The 22,723-nt window shown below is 40.6% G+C and overlaps 1 protein-coding gene across 1 annotated transcript in view; it reads right to left on the bottom strand.

The window, feature by feature from the left end:
* Positions 1-4,383: 4,383 nt before the first annotated feature.
* Positions 4,384-22,723, bottom strand: part of LOC111144610 (potassium calcium-activated channel subfamily U member 1) — a 150,025-nt gene continuing 131,685 nt past the window's right edge. Inside the window, exons 23-27 of the mRNA XM_022498994.1 lie at positions 19,353-19,421; positions 16,577-16,716; positions 9,677-9,868; positions 7,796-7,929; positions 4,384-4,789 (exon numbers count right to left, since the gene is read on the bottom strand). Coding sequence (XP_022354702.1) covers positions 4,384-4,789; positions 7,796-7,929; positions 9,677-9,868; positions 16,577-16,716; positions 19,353-19,421 — 941 coding nt within the window. The remainder of the gene's footprint in view (positions 4,790-7,795; positions 7,930-9,676; positions 9,869-16,576; positions 16,717-19,352; positions 19,422-22,723) is intronic.

Raw genomic sequence — 22,723 nt, 5'->3', positions numbered from 1 at the left:
TCTGGGGAGGAAGGATGTAACTTCGTCCAATTTTCAAAAGAGTCAAAGCCTAAAAAGAACTTAGAAACTACTGGCCTACATATTGTTTATGAATTGTTAGTTTCCTTGCATATTTTCTCTTGTCTTCATATCAGTTCTTCTATAAATAGGAATTGAACAATCATTAAAGGAGTGAAAGACCTATATTCCCAAAACCATAAAACATTGATGAAGGAAACTGGTGATGATACAAACAAATGGGAAGATATTCCATGCTCATGTTGGAAGAATAGTGTTAAAATGTCTGTACTATTCAAAGAAATCTACAAATTTAATTCAACCCTTATCAAAATACCAATAGCATTTTTCATAGAATTAGAGCAAATAACACTAAAATTTGTATGGAACCACTGAAGAGTGTGAATAGCCAAAGCAATCTTGAGAAAGGAAAACAAAGCTGGAGGTATCACAATTCCAGATTTCAAGGTACACTACAAAGCTACAATAATCTAAACAACACAGTATAGGCAGAAAAAAAGAAACGTTCAGATAAAAGGAACAAAATAGAAAGCCCAGAAATAAACCGACACTTGTATGATCAATCTATGTTAAAAGAGGCAAGACTATAAAATGAAAGAAAGCATCTCTGATAAATGGTTCTGGGAAAACTGGACACCTACATGCAAAAGAATGAAACTGAAACACTTTATTATGCCATATACACAAAAACAAAGTCAAAATGAATTAAAGACCTAAATGTGAGATCTGAGACCATAATACCTCTAGACGAAAATATACACAGTAAGCTCTTTGATAATGGTCAGAGCAACATCTTTCTAGATAGGTCTCCTCAGGCAAGAGAAACAAAAAGAAAAACTATTGGGACTACATCCAAATAAGAATCTTTGGCACAGTGAAGGAAATCATCAACAAAACAAAAAAGCAACCTACTGAATAGAAGAAGATCTTTGCAAATGACATATCTGAGAAGGGGTTAATATTAAAAATATATAAAGTATACAATTCACCATAAAAAATCCAAATAATCCAGGTAAAAAATGGGCAGAGGACCTGAATAGACATTTTTCCAAAGAAGACATTCAGACGGCCAACACACACATGAAAAGATACTCAAAATCACTAATCATCAGGGAAATGCAAATCAAACCATAATGCGATATCACCTAACACCTGTCATAATTCTTATTATCAAAAAGACAAGGAATAACAAGTGTTGATGAATATGTGGAGAAAAAGGAACCCTCATACACTGTTGGTAAGATTTAGTCAATATAGTAAATCAGCATAGCCACTGTAGAAAACAGTGTAGAGTTTCCTCAAAAAATTACAAATAGAAATACCCTATAATCCAGTAATTCCACTACTGAATATCTACCTAAAGAAAATAAAAACATTAATCCAAAAAGATATATGGACCCCATGTTTATTGCAGCATTATTTAAATAGTCAAGATAAAAAAACAGCCCAGGTGTCTATCAAGAGATGAATGAATAAAGAAGATGTGGTGTATATGGGTACACACACACACACAGGAATATTACTCAGTCACCAAAAAAAAAAAAAAAGAAAAAAATGAGGTCTTGCCATTCGTGATAAGTTTGATGGTCCTAGAGGGTTTCATGCTAAGTGAAATAAGTCAGACAAAGACAAATACCATATGATTTCACTTGCATTTTAATAAGGAAAACAAAATAAATGAACAAAGTCAAAATGGACCCATTAATACAGAGAACTGGTGGTTGTCAGAATGGAGAGGGATGGGAGAAAGGGGTGAATTACTATATTGTACACCTGCAACTATTGTAATACTGTGTGTCAACCATACTTCAATAAAATAAAGGTCTGAACAATCATTATGAATTAAGAATCCACTATATTGCCAACGGATCTAGTGTTGTGACTTGTATTAAAATGTTGCCAATTAGGGGCACCTGGGTGTCTCAGTTGGTTGAGCGACTGCTTTCAGCCCGGGTCATGTTCCTGGAGTTCTGGGATCCAGCCCCACATCGGGCTACCTGCTCAGCAAAGGGTCTCCTTCTCCCTCTGCCCTTCCCCCTCTCATGCTCTCTCTCTCATTCTATCTCTCAAATAAATAAATAAAATTGTTAGAAAATGTTGCCATTTATAAGTGAAGTGTTTCCTTCTGGAGTTATGGAATCACTTTGCACATGAGTTTAGGGGTATTCTGACAATTTTATTTATCAAGACTGGCAATATAAGTACTCAAACGTTGATGATAGTGTAAACACCTCTATATTTCTTTAGTCACATTTCTGTTACCCAATCCCCTAAAATACTGAAAAATAAAGAATTGCTCATTCTGATTTCTCTGTTGTTTTGGAAATGAGATCATTTGTGATATGCCCTTTTACTTTGGAGAACTGATTGAGATGCTAATCAGATTGGTTGATATGTGTACAGCAGACTTGTGGATTTTAAGTAAACATAGGCCTAATCTCCATTTTTCTTTCTCAGGAATATTTTGTTTCTATTAAATAGAAATAAACACTGCTATGTGTATAAAATGACCCAGTGAATAGGGAAAGGAATGATACTGCCTTTGCAGTAGATGTTTGGTAGAATGTCTTCCCAGACAATGAACCATCTTCCTCTTCTTCCCTGAGGACAAGTCCTTCATCAGGGGCACTCTGCTCCTCAGCCACTGATAGCTGGGGAGACCCCACTAGGGTAGCCAAAGTTGACCCCACTTACATATCTTCTTTCAGAAATTAGAATCTGAGGTTCAGAGATAGGCCAATGAAATCTTTGATGTATCTATAACTCTACCTATAAATGTGGAATTACAAGCAAATATATTTTGCCACGTATAATGAAAAACAAACAGAAGTCTGTAAAAAGTGAAAGATGAAGAAGACTCAGGTAAGCTTAAAAGAGCAAGGGGGGGAAAAAAAAAGAATTTCATTGGTTTCTGACAACTTTCCTTACAATGACTCCCTTTTTCCCCCACATAGGCTGAGTGGATTTTATTACGACCAAAGCTTAACTAATATAAAATTTTATTTTCTGTGGATGAGTATTTTGTTTTTGTTTTTTTCTTTTTTTTTTTTTAAGATTTTATTTATTTATTTGACAGAGAGGGAGATCACAAGTAGTCAGAGAGGCAGGCGGCATGGGGGTGGGGGCAGGCTCCCCATAGAGCAGAGAGCCCGATGCAGGGCTCGATCTCAGGACCCTGAGATCATGACCTGAGCTGAAGGCAGAGGCTTAACCCACTGAGCCACCCAGGTGCCCCAGAGGGTTTTGTTTTTCTTTTAGCTTTGCTTCATTTATTTGTGTGCTTAGATGCTGAATGTCTGTAAGTGCTAGAGTTAACTCAATCAGGTTTAAATGTTGATGTGATCAGTTGCTAGCAAAGTATACTAATTTGGATGCACTCATACTAAAAATTTACTCATTATCTGAAATTCAAATTTAATTGGGTACCCCTTCCTTTTATCCAGCAACCCTATTTGTGACATAGTTTCTTCCTTTGTAAAATGGAGGTAATAATACTAAATAAGAAAATATGTTGTTAAAAATGTCAAGGACATCATAAACATTATTTAAAATAATGTATTAGAAATGTGATTCATTATTTTCTTTTGTCTTCCCTTTTACTTGTGTTGTATCGGTCACACAAGAAGGTGTTGCTTACAAATCACCCATTGGGAGTAAATGGTTCATTTTGGAACATGGGGAGATGTTTTATACCTTTTATGCAATGAGGTATTTATTCTCAGATTAGGGAATTTGGGAGGCCGTCTATATCTGTCTACCTGACTTTACCTAGGCACCCCATCCCAGGATACTCTAATATCCATTCTTGTGCTGGTCTTAGTTATATGCAGACTGGTTTCCAATTCAAACCAACATCTCCCCATCTGATCTTTCTCACCTTCTATAGAAAGAGATGAAGAAAGAAAATGAGTGGGGAATAAAAGAAGGAGATAATACACTAGCTTACTATTTGCCTGCTTGAGGATAAAGAATGTAAGATTCTTTATTTCTCATCTCCTGTGTCTAAGTCCTCCTCATTTTTTTTTTTTTAATCTTGATGGCTTATATACCCTGACCGGATGAACCCAACAAGTACTGAAGGACCTCTTTAACACAGCTCAGTCTAACATGTTTCCTGCTTGAGGGACAACAGACACAGAGCAATGAACTTTCCTTACAGAGCATTCATCATGCATTTCTTTATTTATCACTCTAGATCCAGTGGGATTGGATCAGACTTTTGTCTCTCCCCACTGTGGGTTTGCTGATCTACCACTAATCAATGGGCACAGAAGTGGCATGCTTCCATTTTTATTTTCCTGTTCAAAGTCACCATCTCTGGAGATGCTTTATAAGTAGTGAGCTTGTGGAGAATATCAACAGGCCTTAGTTTGGTTTTGAAGAAGCAGGGGCATTCTCCTCTGTGCTTTCCTTCATTTTTTCCTTCCCATTTTCTCTTGTGGTTTCAGTTTCACCTAAATATGTCTGGGATGGTAGTTTTCTGCTCTGAGTCAATACAGTTTGCTTAGAATCACTAATGGAAATAGTTTTTGGCTCCAAATAATGAACGGATGTCGTCAAAGGTTGTGGTGTTGTCTGACTGACTGGGTTAATGGTAGAAAAATGATTTGTGTTTGTAGGTTTCTCTGATGTTCGCACTATATTTATCGTTTCATATGGACTTGGAGATGTAGTATCCAATTTGTAACAAGAAGTGCTGAAAGGGATGGCACAAAACACAAGATCCGAGGGCAGGAGCTTAAAAGTATTGGATGGCCGGGTGATCACAAACCTGTAAGAAAAGCCAAAGATGACTCTGGAGCCTCTGCAGCCGGGACAGTTGTGGCTGCAGGCAAAGGCCCAAACAAGAAAGTCTTTCTGCTGGGCCAGAGGAGGAAATGTTTTTTGGTTCTGCTTGGCTTCATTGGTTTCTTATTAAGAGTAAATACTTCTGGCACATGGCAACAGAAGTCCTAGACTAGTAACCGGGAGACTAACATTCATTCCTGCCTCCGAACCCAAGAATCTCTGACCTGGGTTTGGCATGGCATCTCCCTTCCTTGGGCCTTGATTTGTTCAACATTTTAATGGGAGAGGGATAGATAGAGATATGGACTGACTGATGTCTAATGGTCTTTTGGACTCCAGGTTTCCCTGCTTTTAATATCGACTACTCTAATGAATTCAGTCATCCCTATATTGAGCACTTGGCCAAGATTTATTGAAATCAGAATATTACATACTTCCAGCTTTTTCAGTTCTACCTTAGGCTTACCCTAATACTTATGCCACCAACTTTCACAATGTAGAGTGTCCAGTGTGAGGGGGAAGAATATTAAACTGAAGTTTTATTTGAAACCTTGACTAGTAAGCAAATAGTGAATGTCAATGAGTCTTAAAGAACACCAAGAGCCTGGACTGCATAAGACGACTTCCTAGGGAAGCAGGATTTCTTAGCCCCGTATCAGGCACATGACAAATCCTCAATAATGTGAGGTAATTAATTAACACACCAGCATTCAGGTCAGAACACTGAGGCAGAATAAACTTTCATGGTTTTTATCCTGCATTTCTTCATCACTGCCCCAAATGGTCACCTCTTCTTTACAGAACAACCATCTGAAAGCACCTCTGACCTCATTTTGCTGAATAATCTTCCCCCTTATATCTTTCTCACTGAATCCCCTGTAATGTCTATAATAGTTTGAGCAAGACCTACTATAGTCAAATACTCCCTTTGAAACAGAAATATCATTTCCTTCCTGGGGTCCTCTCAAGTATAGGCTGCACATTCTCCCAATTACAGAGCTCCATGGGTTTTTTTGGAGGTGTTGGAGCAAGGGCATGGAGTTCAGGCAGAGAGAGAGAGAGAGAGAGAGAGAGAGAAACCAGCATCATTCATGCTTTGTAGTGCTGCTTCCAGAACATCACTGCTCCCTCAACGTCTTTGTGATTAATGCTCTATAGCCGTATCACCTTCCCTCTCGATTCACTGGTGTCATCTATAGACCTCCATGTTTATTTAGGTCTCTGGCACTTAGAACACTTTTTCTTTCAAACTCTGGTGCCACTATCATCTCATCAATGGCTATGCCTATACTTCACAGAGAAATTCTGGTGTTACATACAAATTCCTTTGAGTACAGCCTTCACCTATGGCTATGTTTGCCTTGGCACACATTCTTTTCCTTCCTTTCTCTGATGAGTAGAAAAGTCTTCTTTCCATTCAAGACTACCTCACTTTAGGGGCGCCTGGGTGGCTCAGTGGGTTAAAGCCTCTGCCTTTGGCTCGGGTCATGATCCCAGGGTCCTGGGATCGAGCCCTGTGTCAGGCTTTCTGCTCAGCAGGGAGCCTATTTCCTCCTCTCTCTCCACCTGCCTCTCTGCGTACTTTTGATCTCTGTGTGTCAAATAAATAAATAAAATCTTAAAAAAAAAGACTACCCCACTTTGAGTATCTTGGTTTTGTTCCCCTCAGAAAGGAGAACAAGTTTCCTTCAATCTTCCTCCACTCTCTCTTAATTTCTCCTTCTTCTACTGAATCCTGTCCAATCCCACTGTGAGGATCTTAGTTTGGACATATATTATTGTGTTTTCTGTAGATTGCACACTCTCTTTCCCCCTCCTCTCCACATGCATTTCCTTTATGTTCTCCTACACTGTGGTCAGATTGCTCTTTCAACTGAAATCTGAGCATATCACTCCCATAATTTATATGTGTAAAACACAGTGGGCTAGAAATGAGGCAGTCAATAAATATTTACCCAATGAGTCCAACAGAAAACAAATAAATCTTTCCAATGTGGGACAGTGGCTTTCACCTTTAAGAAGTCTCAGAGATAAGCTGATACAGCCACTCTTGAAAACAGTATGGAAACTCAAGACATTAAAAATAGAGCTATACTATGATCCACCAATTGCACTACTAGGTATTTACCCAAAAATACAGATGTAGTAAAAAGAAGGAGCACATGCACCCCAATGTTCATAACAGCAATGTCCAGAATAGCCAAACTGTAGAAGGAGCTGAGATGTCCTTCAACAGACGAATGGATAAAGAAGATGTGGTCCATTTGTACGATGGAATATTACACATCCATCAGAAAGAATGAATACTTACTATTTGCATTGACATGGCTGGAACTGGAGGGGATTATACTAAGTGAAATAAGTCAGGCTCGGGTCTGACAATTATCATATGGTTTCACTCATATGTGGAACATAAGGAATAGATCAGAGGAGCATAGGGGAAGGGAGGGAAGCCTGAATGGAAAGAAATCAGAGAGGGAGACAAACCATAAAAGACTCTGGACTTCAGGAACCAAACTGAGGGCTACAAAAGGAAGCGGAGTGAGGAGATGGGGTGACTGGGTGATAGATATTAAAGAGGGCACATGGGATAAGCACTGGGTGTTATATTCAATTAATGAATTGTTGAACACTACATCAAGATCTAATGATATAGGTGAGTTGACTGAACATAATATAAATAAATAAATAAAACTTTTTAAAAAGTCACATGGACATGGATGAGGGGTAAGTTACAAAAGAATCCCGATTTAAAGTCTGGGTCTACATCTCACATTTCACTGGAGACACAGACACCATTCTCCTTACACGGTCAATATTAGCCAGATCATCAGTTCATTCATGTTATTTATACCCAGGTTCCTTCTTCCTACATCACTGTCTGCTTCCCCTGGGCCCTTCTTTGTAATTATGAACCCTGATCTCTGGACTTCTCTTTCATATTGAATAAAGTAACTTCGGTTCTTATGTTTGGATAGAAGGGTAGCACTCTCCGAGCAAGCATACTCCCCTATTTTGTTCCGGCTTGTTCTCCTCTTCATCTATCATGCGGTATAAACCAAGGCACAGGATTCCAAAATTATCTATTGAGCCACAGAACAGTTGCCCAAATGTCTGTCTTGGCTGGGGAGAAAAGAGAAAAACATGTGTGTGTTGGTACTTTAATTAAGCAATAACAAGCACTTACTGGAAAGCTATTGTCTTTCCTTGAACTAAAAGTTTGGAGGACCCAAAAGCCATTTCCAAATATCTTTTATGGTGGAAGTGTTAAGTAGGAAATTAGGTTTATAAGTTTTGAGCATCTAATCCCAGTGATTATTTTTATCACTGTGGACTTTCAATAGCCTCTTGTGGGCATGACATAGCATGCTGTTATCTAGTTTTTATTACTATTGCTATTTTGGTAACCATTAAAGAAGTAACAATTAGTAAAAGATTGGGAAATTCAGTTTTCAATCTATATAATGGGTTGGGATGTTCAGTGACCTCCAGAGAGTGATCTTCTCATCCTACTCTACGACAGTTTATAGTCCCAAGCATTCCTCTTGACACTGCTCTCAGGCTATAGCCAACAAGGGCATGATGGGTAGACAACAGGGTCAAAGCAGCAGCAAATGGATTCAATGAAGTCACATGAGAACAATTTGTCTCATTATGTGATTCGCTAGGGTAGAAAACAAGGTGAGGACCAGATTCAAGTAGAGAAAGGAAGGAGAGCAATGTTGCCCAGTCTACTGTCACCTCTGATACTGACAAGGGGTTGCCAGCAGCAGTTGTTCTGGGCTTATAATCACTCACAAGTCAGTCTCAGGTGAGGAGCCCAGGACCACAGAAATACAAAGGACCAGAATGTGCTAAGAGAACTTTGCCATGTTATTTGCACCTGGAATTCAGATGTACGAAGCATGGGGTTTTCCCTCTTTGGCAGTATCTATCAGGACATATCAGGTGCAGAGACCTGGAAGAGCCTGCTCCATGTGAAGGGGGCTTTGCTGATGTCCTCTGAACAAACAAAAAATATGTCCTTAAAATGTCCTGTTCTAGACACTGGTAAAGGGCTAAATGTAATGTCAACCAAAGCTAGACTAAAAGGCACTGATAAGTACATTACTCATTGCATTAGTCATTGCCCAAACACACAGCTGCCCCATGACTTTGCCATAATGACCTTTTCCCCTTGCCATAATCCACTGCTCACTAGCTCAGTGGGCTTAGAAAATTCAAGCATTTTCCCCTGGCTAGCCCAATCAGAGTCTTAGACCCAAACACAGAACCCCTTTGCCTGATTTAGACTGACATGTTCAGATTTCTTTATCAGTTCAGGTATAGGAAGAGAGAGCAGAACCTGGGTCAGACTGCCTTGGAGGGTTCCCTGCTTTTCCAGTGGGACACGATGTGGTCTCAGGCAAGTCCTTGTTTCTCTGAGTCTCAGTTTCTTGATCTGTTCAGTGCAATTAATAACAATGCCTACCATATAAATCCTTGGACAGATTAAGTAAACAACAACAACAAAGCAGACAAGCACAGGGAACGTGCTCAGTAAATATTAGTTATAATAATTATTAATAAACTTGCTAAGGTACAAAGTTGTATTTCTCAGATGCTTTCTGCATACTTGGATTTTTTTATCTGGAAGATGAGGATAATAATACCTGCCTTACTTACGTCCTGGAATTGTTGTAAAAAAATAAATAGGATACATGAAAATGCACTTTAAATTTTAAAATATTCTATGAATATACAGTTTTATTAGCTTTTGGTATTATTTCTATGCTCTAAGCCATCTAGGAACCCAAAGAGCCTGAATCATTTTCAGAAACCCAGAGTAGTAAGGAAGTGGGAACCTTTATTATGATAAGAGTAGACTCACTTTAATGTCTGACAAAATAGTTTCATTTAAGGACAGAATCCCCAGTTTACACCGCATTCTTTCAGACATCAGTGAAGTACCATGGTTTGTCATCCCACAGACACTCTTATCAAAGTGTTGTTCCATTTGAGAACTTATCCCTCCTGTCACCAGCATCTGAAGTAATTCCAGGACATGATAATTGTAGAAGGCCTGGAAAGCAAGGACAAGCCACGTGCAAAGTCAGAAGAGTGAGCACAGACACTGTGGAGATGTAAAGTCTTGCAGACTTAGGGGGCATCGTTGTTTAAAATGGACGCAGTGAGGCAAAACAGGGTCTGTCATCATTATTAAAATCAACTAAAAAGCTCTCAGTTCAGGTAGGACACTGGGTTAGGCAAAGTACAGAGAAAATAACACTGACCCAGTTCCTGCTCCTTCTTGGCTTACACTGTGGCACAAGAAGAAAATGGGTAATGATGCTAACACCAAGGATTTCCCCTCTTCCAAAAATAACCAGAGGAGTATGTTGGGTCACAGATACCCTTATAATCATCAATATATTTTTAAAACTATGTACTTAATGTGACTTCTATAGGTTTTTCCTTAGGGGACTACTGATACTATTACTGTCATCCGTTACTGAATCTTCTGGATGTGAGTCTACTTATATTAAATAGGTTAAAAGATGATTTCAAATGCCTTTTCCTTCCTAATGTCCTGGCTGAAGGGATCCCCTGACTGATGGTCTCCTCCTTTTGATTGTGACCTACATGAGGACAGGTATTGACTTGGGTCTTATTAATATTTAGGTCTCCCCTAGTTCTTGTGTACTATACAAATTGTAGGTGTTGAATAAATTAATAGAGTTTTGGAATCTTTGGCATCAAAATGAAACCAAAGGAGGACATGTGGGACATCTTCTTATTTTGCAACTACTTTGAGTCTGAATAACCCTATTTTCTTAAAATACTTTCCCAAAGGATTCCTACCATATTTAGTGTCAACTAGGCATTGGCATACATGTAAATAGCACTGTAATATATTACCCATTAGATTTTCCCAAATCTACTGAATACATAGTGTTTTAAATTTTCAACATTTTGTTTTATCTAAATTAGACTTTTACTCCAATAGACAGGAGGAGTTACATGTTTATCTATTACCTATATAAAAGTCAATACTTTTGTTTTTATGAAAAAGATTAGGAATGACCTCAATTGTTACTGTCATAGAAATTTTGCCATTCACTTTCTCTAAATTCAGGGACTTGTCTTCTGCAGACTGAATTATGATAGGGGCCTGTTTGCTAGTCTTCCTGTATTGTTTTTATTCTTACTTGCAATTCATGTTCAAAATGTTTCCAGAGAGATTCTCTAGGACATGAATCAAATCATGCCGCCCACCTCCTCAAACCTTAAATGTCATACCCTTGCTGTGAAACCAAGATCATCTCCTCCATTAATCATGCCCTGCAGCACACGACAGTCTATCTGCTGCTCAAGCTACATATGCACTCCTCCATACTTTGGAACATCTGACCAATAACTCATCAAGCCCTCTGACTGGCAAACTCTATGCTGGTCGTCTCATCAGAAAGAATTTTTGGCGATCCCACAGACACTGGCTTTTGGTCCATTTCATCCTTCTGTATTTTATAGTTAGGAGTTTGTATGAAACATACCTGACTTTTAATCTTGGGGCTGCCATGTCCTAACTGAGTACCTTTGAACAACTGATGTATTTTCTCAGAAAGTTTTATAACCTTTAAAGTTGACATGACAGTACCATCTTTGAGCATTGTTTGTGGGATGAAATGAGATATACCACACACATTATGAAATTCTGTTCTCATGTATTGGGATCGCCTGGAAGGGTATTCATGAGTGTAGATTTCTGGGATCCAAGATCTAGTGGATCAGACTGTATAGAGAGGAGTGGGAATCAGAAATTTAAAGGCCACCTCTGGTGGTTCTGACACTGGTTGGTGCTTAGATTACCCTCTGGGGCAGCACTTCCTTAAATGATATGGTCTTTCAAAGGGCAGACTTTGTGTATTTAATATTCATGCCCTCAGGGGTGCATTGAACAAGGCAGGTGTTCAACAACTGTAAGAATATTGACTGCAATTGGCTGTCAGTTTTTAACAAATAAACAAATATTGCTGGTAAAATGTAGAAGCCATTGGGACAAGAGGGTCTGGGAAATAATATAAGCAATATGAAACAGGAAAATAAGTTTTAAAATAGTTTTTAGGTTAAAAGATGGCTTCAAATGCCTTTTCCTTCTAACACCCTGACTGAAGGGATTCCCTGACTGATGGTCTCCTTACTTCTTCTTTGTTCCATTTTGCTATCACCCAGAAGTGTGCTTATGGAATCAGCTCCCTGAAATCCAGGCATGAACAGGGGATGTAAATCCAGGTTGAACCACAATCCGTTTAAGAACAAGTGACCATAGTACAGAGTGATTAGACGTAATGCTGTTAGAATAATTCTCCACTGATTAAAGAAAAGGTGTAAATTCTAGGGTTATCCTGGTGTCAAGGGCTCCAGGGAAACATGTACTTTACATATTTAACTGAGAGAGGCTTAGATTTTGAATATATCATTTCTTCAGTTTTGACATCAAAAGGATTGCGATTCTATATTGGGGAAAATAAAAGGATTTACATATCACCCTTACTCCATAAGCTCAGCTAATATTCTTATTATTCGGGGTTCTATGGTATTGATCTCTTTCTTTTTTCCTCCCTTCGTCCCCCCTTCTTCCCTTCCTCCCTCCTTTCCTTCTTTCCTTCCCCCCTCCTTTCCTTTTCTTTTTTCTTTCTCAAGAAAATACGAAAGTTGAAATGTGCTTCAAATATTTTAAGACCTTTAAACTTGGATAGTGTTTCTAATATAATCAGATTTACTAAAATTTGGACTCCCAGGGTTAGAAAATGTTGCAGCCCAAAGTGTCTTAACTTTTAGCTAATCCGTGGTATCTCTCACAACTTATATATTACTTAATAACATTCAGGCTTTGTTCTTGCACATTCATTCCTTTGCATTTATTAAGGGGGAATGGAGAAAAAGGGGGAGAAGTCGGAGTCAAGACTGGTGATCTCATCTTGTTTCTGACTTGGATGAGGTGATAACTAACTTTTTCCTGAGGGAGTCTGTTCTGAATGCTTCTATATTTCCCCTTACACTCCTGTGTGGTGTGGGCATCAAGGAAACAGACCTCTAATTATAACTTCCGACCATTCAGCAGTGGAAAACAGATCTCTTGGTGCATTGAGCTGGGCAGCACATTGGAAGAACTCCCTGGAGGGTGTTCTTTCGGGTGGGGGGGGAGTTATGGGACAAAAAGCACATTGCAGAATGGGGCGGGATGGTGGACTCTTGTTTCTCATACAGGACTCTTGACTGGAAACTGAAAATCTGTCTTAGAAGAGAGAAAAGGATTCTGGTCCTTTCATTTTATGTCTCCCTCTCTGTTGGTCATATATTCTAACTTTTAGGGAGTGGTTTTCTAAGTCTTCTTAACAACGGAAATCCTACTTCACATCAAATCCTAGGGAGAAGCCTCACACACAGCACAGAGGAAAGCAGGCATTTTGATTGAAGAGACAGGTGCAGGCAGGGGGCATGATGGAGTAGGTGCACCCTGGGCTCCTCCCTGCTTGTCTGTTCAGCACCTACTGAGCACCCAGGGGGCAGGTTCCTTTAAGCAAAACTTGAAAATCAGTGCACTGGAAGGATACGCATAATCACAGAAAGAGCTTTCTGGAAGGACAGCGGGCTGTGACAGTGAGGTCTAACTTGGGAATCATACACAGTGCGGTTCAAAAACCAGTTTGTCATCTGTAAGGGCTGTGATTGTGGCACTTCATTCTCCCGCTAAGCCTCGGAATCTTGATTTGTAAAATGAGGCTCATAATTGTATTCTCCTATTTGGGTTGAAAGAAGAATTAAACAAGGTAGCAAAGACTTTGGTCCAAAGCAAGTCCTTCAAAGATGTAATTACTCTTCCTATCACAGCTGTTGCTATGATTATTAATATTATTCCAACAAGAAAATTTATTGGCAGAAGTTGCCTTGAGGTCTGTGTTGAAAAAGACCTGTGGGTGTGATCTGGAGGCAGAGAACTGTGATCCTTAGTGGCAGCTTCCATGGGAATGTGTTAGAGGTAGTGATAACCATGGAGCCCACAACTGCTGTCCTAACTTTAAGACCAAGAGCTTTGCCTTTCTTTCCCATATTGGTGCTCCAATATGTACAGAGAAGAAACTGGAGTATGGACGCATGTATGCTGCAGCTACACAGTGGTGGCTCCCAGATGTTTCAGTGCCAGAGGATAAATGGTCTCTTCTCTGAGGCTACTGCTCTCAATTCCAGGAGACCAGATGTAAGGTCAGGAGGCCAGCCAAGATCAAATGATACTCAGAAGACTCAAGATGATAGAATTGGAGGCCCGAACCTGGCCTGTGGGCTCTTTCTTTCTGTGTGGCTGGACAATGGAAAGTCACCCCCACCTTTAGAGATCCAAGTGGACCCAGTAGCACCAGATCTAGGGACAAGGGAATCAAGAGTTGGCAGTATGACCTGATCATTTTCAAAGGTCTAGTTCAGCTCATCATGGCCAGGGATTTAGGACTGGAGATCCAAATAGTATTAAAGTGTGTTCATTTTGTTGTGCCATGAATCATTAAGGATTCAAGAGCTGAGGCAGAATGCCACTAGGTAAATGGATATGCAGAGGGTCAAGACCCAAGCCAGTCCCCTTGATAGAAAGGTTTGCCCTGAAGCTCGATTGTTATGCTTGTGACCTTGTGTGATTCTCCCCTGGATCAGGAACAGTGTGTGGATTTTCTCTCTCCTACAGACTTCACTGTGGGAAAGACTCCTGAGTTTTTACATAGCTTATTTCCTTTTCTAGGAGGACTAAATCATCCTCTCCCACTGAGAAGCCCACTGATACAATATCTGAAGCTACCCTCGGAGGCAGTGCCGCTCCTCAGTGTGGTCACAGGACCTATGGTGAGTGGGGAGAGGCCCAGCTGCTGGCTCCCATGACCAAGTTTGTGTTTGCTATGCTGGTTGACATTATGTGCTCATTTATTTTTATGTCTACTCTCTCAGCTCTTCTCTGCCCATCCTGCCCTTCCCACTAGCTCTAAACAGAGTTGGTGACTTTGTTCCTACCTCTGGGGGCCAGTGGAGTTTAATTAAGGCCCCAGTTTAATTTAAGGCACAAAGCTGCCTGCCATCTAGGGATCTCTGAGGAGAATGGGGACCTTAACCCCATTTAAAATGTATCCTGCAGACAGGTCCAGTTCATCTAAAGTCACCTCCTGCCTGACATTCCAATCATTAATTACTGGCAAAGTAACATATCAATGACAGACAGTGATAAAACTCTTTCCCTGACAGAGCCACCTTCCCAGAAAAGTCTTCTGACTTGACTCCTGGTTCAGTTAAGGCTGAATGCTGCCTAACCCTTTAGGAAATTCATTGTCTACCAACATGCTCAATGTTAAACCATCACTGACATGGTTTTATCTCTCTGAGAGCTTGATGGGGTTTATGAGGACCACCCTCCATCCCCAAGGCTTAGGGAAGCAGAGCCCAAGGCAACATAATCCCTTCAGGACCAGTGGCACTAATACTATGAGGGCAGCACGTGTGGCCCAGCCACACTCCTCTAAAAGTGCCAACTGTGCTTTTGAGGCATCCACACAGTTCAGGAATGATGCCCCTTCCACATGGAATTACAGAAGGCTGCAAGTTGATCAAACTGTTCAGAGACCTGGGAATCTGTACACTGTTATTCAGCTAGGTTGCAACCCTTCCATGGAAAATATGGGGAGAAGGAGTCTGGGAGGTCTTAGACAACAAGGATTTCCTTCAGAGGAGTTCTTGCAGCCATTTACCAATGGCTATGTATAGATTTTGTGCATAGATTTTGTGTTTTGGTCCAATTCCTTGACTTAACCAAGAGTGCTTACAGCTCACTGCCTTTTCCCTTCTTCTCTCTGCCTAGTGTGTCTCTTCCCCAAAGATCAGAATGGCGTGTGCTCTCTTCTCCGTAGCTGGACGGCCATGCCACCATGTCAGTGTTGCCTTCCCTCCCTAGGCACACTATTACAACTTTCAGCTCCTTTCCTAAACCCTGTATTTCTCATCTCACATTGCCTTAGTCTTCTAGCTCTCTGACATGCCACATATGTTCCTCATTTATCATGTTTCTGTTACTCTCCTCTACGAGCCTGAGCTCCTCATGGGCACAGATGTTAGCCTGTTTCATCATTGCTGTACTCCTGGCACTTAGAACAGTGCGCCCTGCACAGAGTAGGTATTCGCCCAGTGGATCAGCGCCACTTACAGAAATACCGTGGCCAAGGCAAGGGACCTGCTCAGAAGCTGAAGGGCACCGGAGAGCTGAAGAGCAACCGCGTAATCAAAACCATACCCCAGGAGTGGGGCAGCATGGAGGGAGGGTGGGCTTAACTCTGAACGAAGCTCATACCACCAAAGGCCAAAGCTTTTCCTTGGTCTCCATGTCCCCTTATGGCAAATTTCTGTATAAGCTGTTGGGGATATTTTAGAGACAAAAGAAAGCAGTGTCTTCTAAGCTCTGAAACCAGAGCTTGGTCTGCCAAGATGTAATTGAAGCTAAAAGGTGGGCACTTTGCTTTTTATGTGCTCATTCTTCCGGGTACCAAGTGTTCTGGTTCTAAGGGCCAGATACGTTTTTAATCTTGAAAATGTGAAAATTTGGCCTCGTTTGCCAAGTAGTTGTGAAGATGAAATAATGTATGTGAACAAGCTTTTTCAGAAAATCAAAGAGAACTCTGAATTGTGAGGCATTCTCATTATTTCCCAAAGCTTGAACCATCCTTTCTCCCCTCTGCAAGCTGCACTTAGTTGCACTTACTGTGGCCAGGAGGGAATCCAAGAAGCTTCCAGAAAAGACAGTGCCTGTGGAAAAGGACGTGCTGAGATGTAGGCTTGTTCCTGAGAAGGTTTCATCCAGTCCACTCAGCTGTTCAATATAGTGGATATTGGAAGGATTTTCTGCAAGGCAAAAGAAGAAAAAAGGAAAGACAGGCAGACAAGCTTAAGAATATTGGACTGCCATACTAAGCAAGCCAAGGGATGATCACTGAACAAAGAATTTGATGTCTATGCTGGGGTCAATGTGGGATCTGCCCTTACTTCATTAGCTATCTATCATCTATCTATCTATATTTTCTTCTTTCCAAGTATCTTCCTCCCCTAAACACATGTATCCTTCTTGGGTACCTTCATCATCAAGGGCATATACTTGCACCCCAGGCCAGCTCCTCCAAACAACTCCCAGTGTAACCTTTATATACTTTATCTTTCAAACGAGGACGCTTTTGGAAGTAAAAGGAGATACCCTCAATAACTTCCCTGGGAAAACAAGTATAAATGGGAACATATGGTCACCCCAGTTACAGACATTTTTCATAATACTATGCCATAGATACCCTGGTATTTACTTGGGTGTTTAGAGTTATCTACATCCAGAATGAGTTAAAGCAGTTCTTATAAAAAATTTAATGTGCATATGAATCTCCTGGAGATCATGTGACAATAGATTATGATTCATTGGGTCTAGGGGTAAGAATGGGATTCTAGGTGTACAACAAGCTTCCAGATGCTGCTGATTCATGGACTACCACTCTGAGTCCCAGTGCTTAGAGAACTCTCCTAACTGGGGCTCATGTAGCAGTAGCCAAAGTTACCATTATCCTGTTTCTAATTGACCCAGGCTGCAACTCAGATCCCTGGAGGAAGCTTCTGAAGGAAATGCAACTAGTCATAGTTGGGAGTACAAACAGAAGCACTGACTGCCTTTGTTCCAAGACTATTATTTCAAAAATGTTTAAGTAGAAAATAGCATGGGAAGATAGAGATAATATCTCTCACCAGAGCAAAGAGAATCATGCTTACTGCCCATTAGAAAAAGTTCTAGTTCCCGAAGCCCAGGGTTCCTCTCCTATAAAGGAATCCATGGTGGGTCCAAGTATTATATGGCCCTTTTCATGTCACCCTGTGGGAACAAGGCCTTGGTCAAGCAGCATAAAATTGATGATACTCTGGCTATGGCCTTGCTTTGAGTAGTAAGCTGTTCTTTATCTCTGACCCAGTGGTCTCGTGTCTTCTGTTAGTGTCCATGAAACTGTGGCAGGTTACCTTGTAGGTTTGCAAGTAAGCATAGGTCTTACTTACATCCTGCACAGTTTGTGACAGTCATATTATAGATCAAACCAAATCTACCAGGCATATGATGCAGAATAAATTCCTAACTAAGATTGGATTATTCTTTAATTCTTTAAATTACTCTATGTTTTTATAAAAGATGAGAAATGCATGATAATATCAACCCACATTTTTTATGCGCATGTATTTTCTTTTCTCCTTGCATTGCCAATCCAAGACATGCTCACATACCCCAGGAGACCTTGTCCAAATCTTGCTGTGTCATCTTAAACTACTGGCCTTTATTCTCCTAGACATTTTCCTGTATGCCACGGTACATTCTGTACCAAAGTGCTGACAGTCAGACTTGCAGTTCTCATGTCATCCTGACCCTTTCCAGCCAGTGAAGGAACAAAAAACTGAGTGAGCTGACAAGTGATTTGTTAGACTAATTTAACAAGGGCTGCCTGGTGCCAGCAAGTCTTTCCAAGCTCTGAGTCCCTGAAGAGTGACCAGATGTACTCTGGGGCCAGTGAGAAGCTGGTTGGTCCCCTCCTGACTACTCCAACTTACATTACAGTCTTCTAATCAATGTCTTCAGGGTATATACACCTTGGGTTAAATACAGTTCAAAAGGATAGAAAAAGAAAATACAGATAAAAACTATGGTTGACAGCTTCAGGTTCTAATCTGTTTTAAAGACACTATTCCCTTCTTTCATATCTTCCCCTTTTTACATCGGTTATTGTCAGTATTAAATCCCAGTGTGTCCCCTGTTTCCTCCCAAACATATCCCCAAATACACACAGGCACCCTCCCTGCCTTTCCTACCCTTCTTTCTATTCCCAGAGCTCTTTACATCTAGGAAAGTCTCATATATGTGTATTTACTGTAAGGTGTTGATGAGTGATAACAGCTTGTTCTGGTATTTCTGCATCAAGTGTTTCCATTTTAGGAGAGCAGGACCATTTAGGGTCAGGATTAAGATGACACAAAGTAGACACTTGGGACACAACATTTAAGGACCCCAGCAGTGGGTGCCTCCTTAACATCTGCATCCTGAGTGCCTCATATGTGTCACCCAAATCCCAGCCCTGATATCACTACATGAAAGGAAGCTGTCTGATTTAAAGTCCCATGATGGGTAGGTAAGTGGGTATAGGGACATTCTTCATAGCTCTCCTCAAACCCATGCCTCACCCCTAGGAGATTTCCTCCAAACAAGACTGAGCCAGCTACTGGTCTCCCTTTCCTGATAACTAAATAAAAGGAGAAGGCATATGTTATTCCTGCACCCTGACACCCAGATATACCAAGCTCTGCATGATGTCACCAGTTAGATAAAAGCCCAATGTAATGTCTAATCAAACACTTAACATTTCTCTGGGGCCCATTCTGATTCCTCAGTCCTTTGTGGATTCTAAAAAGAAACTTGGGAAATCAGTTATGGATGACTTGCGTTTTGTCCTTGAAACACAACTTACTCAGTTCGGTAAGCATGGGGATTCTTCGATATTTTGACGTCCCAGAAAATCTGTAGGCTGAATCCCTTCCTGTGGACACAGACCACAACAAAGAAGAAAAGAGATGGATAAATGCAAACAAAGTGGCTTACAAAACTTGGCAAGGATGGAGAAGCCCACCATGTAAGTTGGTGCTTCATCTTAACAAAGTTACTCTCGTGTCCAAATCCTTGTTTTTTTTTTTTTTTTTCTATATTTAGGGGGGAAAGTTGGGGCCTCCTCAGCATATTCTGTTAAGAAGTGGTGTGTGTGTGTGTGTGTGTGTGTGTGTGTGTGTTTTAAATGGCACTTAAAGTGAACTTCAAAAAAGGCAAAGCTCATCCAGTGGCTACTTATTGACCACAGTAGTAAAATATGATTATTCTCTGTGGAGTGGTAGTGCTAGAATGCATACCCATTTGCATGGAGAACTTCCAGGAATCCATGAATAAATAGGTGGGGCTGTTCCACCAGTGCTTCTGGCACACAACAAAAGGCTTCTGACTCCTAGTGCTCTCAGCCTTTTGGAGATGGTCTCTGGATATTCAAGTGCACACAAAGCACCGCTCATGTCTTCTTTCTTCTTCCACAGAATCGGCTGCCTCCCATCCCTGGTTGGCCTGCCTCAATTCAGAAGTTCCTTAAAGATGGGCAGGGTGTCACTTGGAGCCTCTGAGCTTTGCTTTCAGTTTACAGAATTCCCTCCTATGTGAGGAGGTGGAACCCTTCACATTCTTCTGTGAGCCTCGACTCCACAGGACAGCAATGCATAGCACCAGCCTGAGACAAGTGCTACTACGCAGGGAATTAGGGACAGGCTCAAAACCAGGCAGAAGACCAGAGTTTTTGTCTCTAAGCCAAACTAAAAAATGTAAAGAATGAAAAGGGAAGAGAGAAATGGGGAGCTGGGGTCCACTTAAAAAAGATACATACACATAATGACCTCATCAAAAGTGATCCTTTAAAACTGTTGGTTACCTTTCTTGAACCTATTTGAGAATACTATGTAATAGGGACACACTACTGGGAAAGGTAAAAATTCTACTTATAATTAAAACTCCCTACTGTCATGGAAGAGTTTCTGCTGTTTACTGAGCCAGGCACACGGGAGGGGACGGGGTAAGATGGGGAATGGACGGAGATGAGCATGGTGGTAAGACAGGCTGACGGCAGACAACAGGAGGGCTGCTGAGATGGGGACAGTGGAAGAGAAATGACCCAGAAGAAGATTCTTCTTTCCAGAGAAAATGCTATATGCTATAATATTTACCAGCTTCTCCATTTCCCTAAGACGTTCAGTGAAAGAGGCACTTCTTGTTAATGAAGAGAAGAGCTGAATATGTTTCTGAGAGCAGCTAAAATTTGGAGTCATACTTCAAGATGAATTTGGGGGGAAACCTGATGCTCCATAGGAAGCTCCCAAGCTATTAGTTTATAGTTAGAACTGGCAAGGACCTTAGGAATTCAGTAAACCTTTCAACTTCAGGTAGGCAGGTAGAAGACCAGAGGGCTAACCATGTTCACACAGCTATTTAAGAGGAAGGCTTATATCACAACTAGAGATCAGATATCCTAACTCATTGGTAAATCTTATTTGTAATGAGATCTGAATACCTTCCAACTATTTTTCCTAAGAAAAAGTCTCTGGGATTTCCATAATGCATGAAGATTGGGGGAACTAAGATTTACTTTATTCTCAGATTTCCGTTAGATGCTTTCTCTGCTCTATGCACCTTTCCTTCTTTCCTCCTTCTTCCAGTATTTAAAGAAAGTCTTCTCCATGCTAGGATTCTGAACAGTCCCTGCCCAGTGGCATTCTCTATGATGCAAATATAAAATATTTTCAGTGATAGGTACTGTGGAAAAACCTAACTTTTAGGGGCCAGTGATTGATGAGGGGTGACTTTAGATAGGGTCTGAAGAGAGTCCTCTCTGATATTGGAATGGAGTTCTGAGAGGTGAAAACCAACCCAGGCAGAGGGAATGGGATAAAGAATCCAAAGTAGAAAAAAGCCAGTATGAACAGGACGAAGTAGGAGAAAATTCAAACTCCCTATAGGCCTGCAAGACCCTATGTGATCTTCCTATAATTGTCATGGGTCACATTATAGGGTTTAAAGTACGGAGCTGACATTATCTACTAAATATTTATAAAAGATCCCTCTGGCTGCTGTGAGCAGTAGAAACTATAGAGAGATCAGAATTTTACTACAGTCATATCAAATCTGTGATTTCAGTATATACAGTCAAATACTTTGATCTCAAATGATCTTATTGGGTGCAAACATATGTACAACAGTTGGAATAACTGCTTTGGACATCAGCAGAAGGACGGCAACTGAATTTATGCCTTAATACTATCTTGTCTTGTAGAGCAATGGTTAATTTGAATATGTGTCAGATCGTAGCCTGGGTATACTGTACTAATGTCAATATTTTTGCTACCTAATAGTACATAGTATTATACCTGAAATCTTCCAGTCTGGCAGGGTGCTATTACAAAAGATTGCTTAATTGTAGATCACTACTGTACATTTAAATTTCAGTAGCATATTAAGTTGTCAGACTTAATTACCGTTATATGTTTAGATTATGCCACAGATTATTTAGTTCAGTACCTAGGTTTGCCAACCTGCTCTCCTTATGATGTGACAGGGCAGCAATTAGAGCATCACTGGAAAGCCTAGAGTTTCCCATGGAAATGTCCAGGAGGGCTCGCATTCTTATACATCTTTCAGAGAGTCCTCACTCTGCTGTCCCCAATCCCCAACACCCCATGGTGAATCACTCTATGGAATAGTCTTGGTGGTCCAAGATGGCCTTCATATATAAGTTTATCATGACTAAAGATGTGAGAAAATCCACATTCCACAAAGGTCTCACCAGATATGCAAGGACAAGATTTCTGATCTTGGTACAATTAATCTTTGGGGCCCAAAAGTTCATTTGTTTGTTTGTTTGAAACTATGTGGGGCTGTCCTGTGCATTGTAGGATGTCTACCAGGATCTCTGACCTCTACTCACTAGATGCCAAGAGTATCCCCCCAAGTTGTGACAACCAAAACTGTCTCCAGACGTTGTCAAGATGCCTTTGGGGGCAAAACTGTCCCTGGTTGACAACCATTGTCTTAGAAGAAGGGAAAGTGGACTGTTTGTTCATTAGCTAGTCTTATGTTGGAGCTCAGCATGCAAGGTGTTCTCTGCCTCCTAGTAGAATTTCATAATCCTTTATACTGTCAATTCTTGGGAGCATATATCCCCATTTCCACCTCTTAGAGATAGTACAAGAGTAGTATTAATGTGTAATGGGAAGAATATTAAGAGAACCAAACAGGCTTCTCCAAGGATTGGGA

This window comes from Enhydra lutris, unplaced genomic scaffold (genome assembly GCF_002288905.1).
Source record: "Enhydra lutris kenyoni isolate GAN:26980312 unplaced genomic scaffold, ASM228890v2 scaffoldscaffold11, whole genome shotgun sequence".
Classification (NCBI taxonomy): Eukaryota; Metazoa; Chordata; class Mammalia; order Carnivora; family Mustelidae; genus Enhydra; species Enhydra lutris.
Note: the sequence above shows the minus strand (reverse complement) of the source record. Positions and strands in the feature narration are given on the sequence as shown.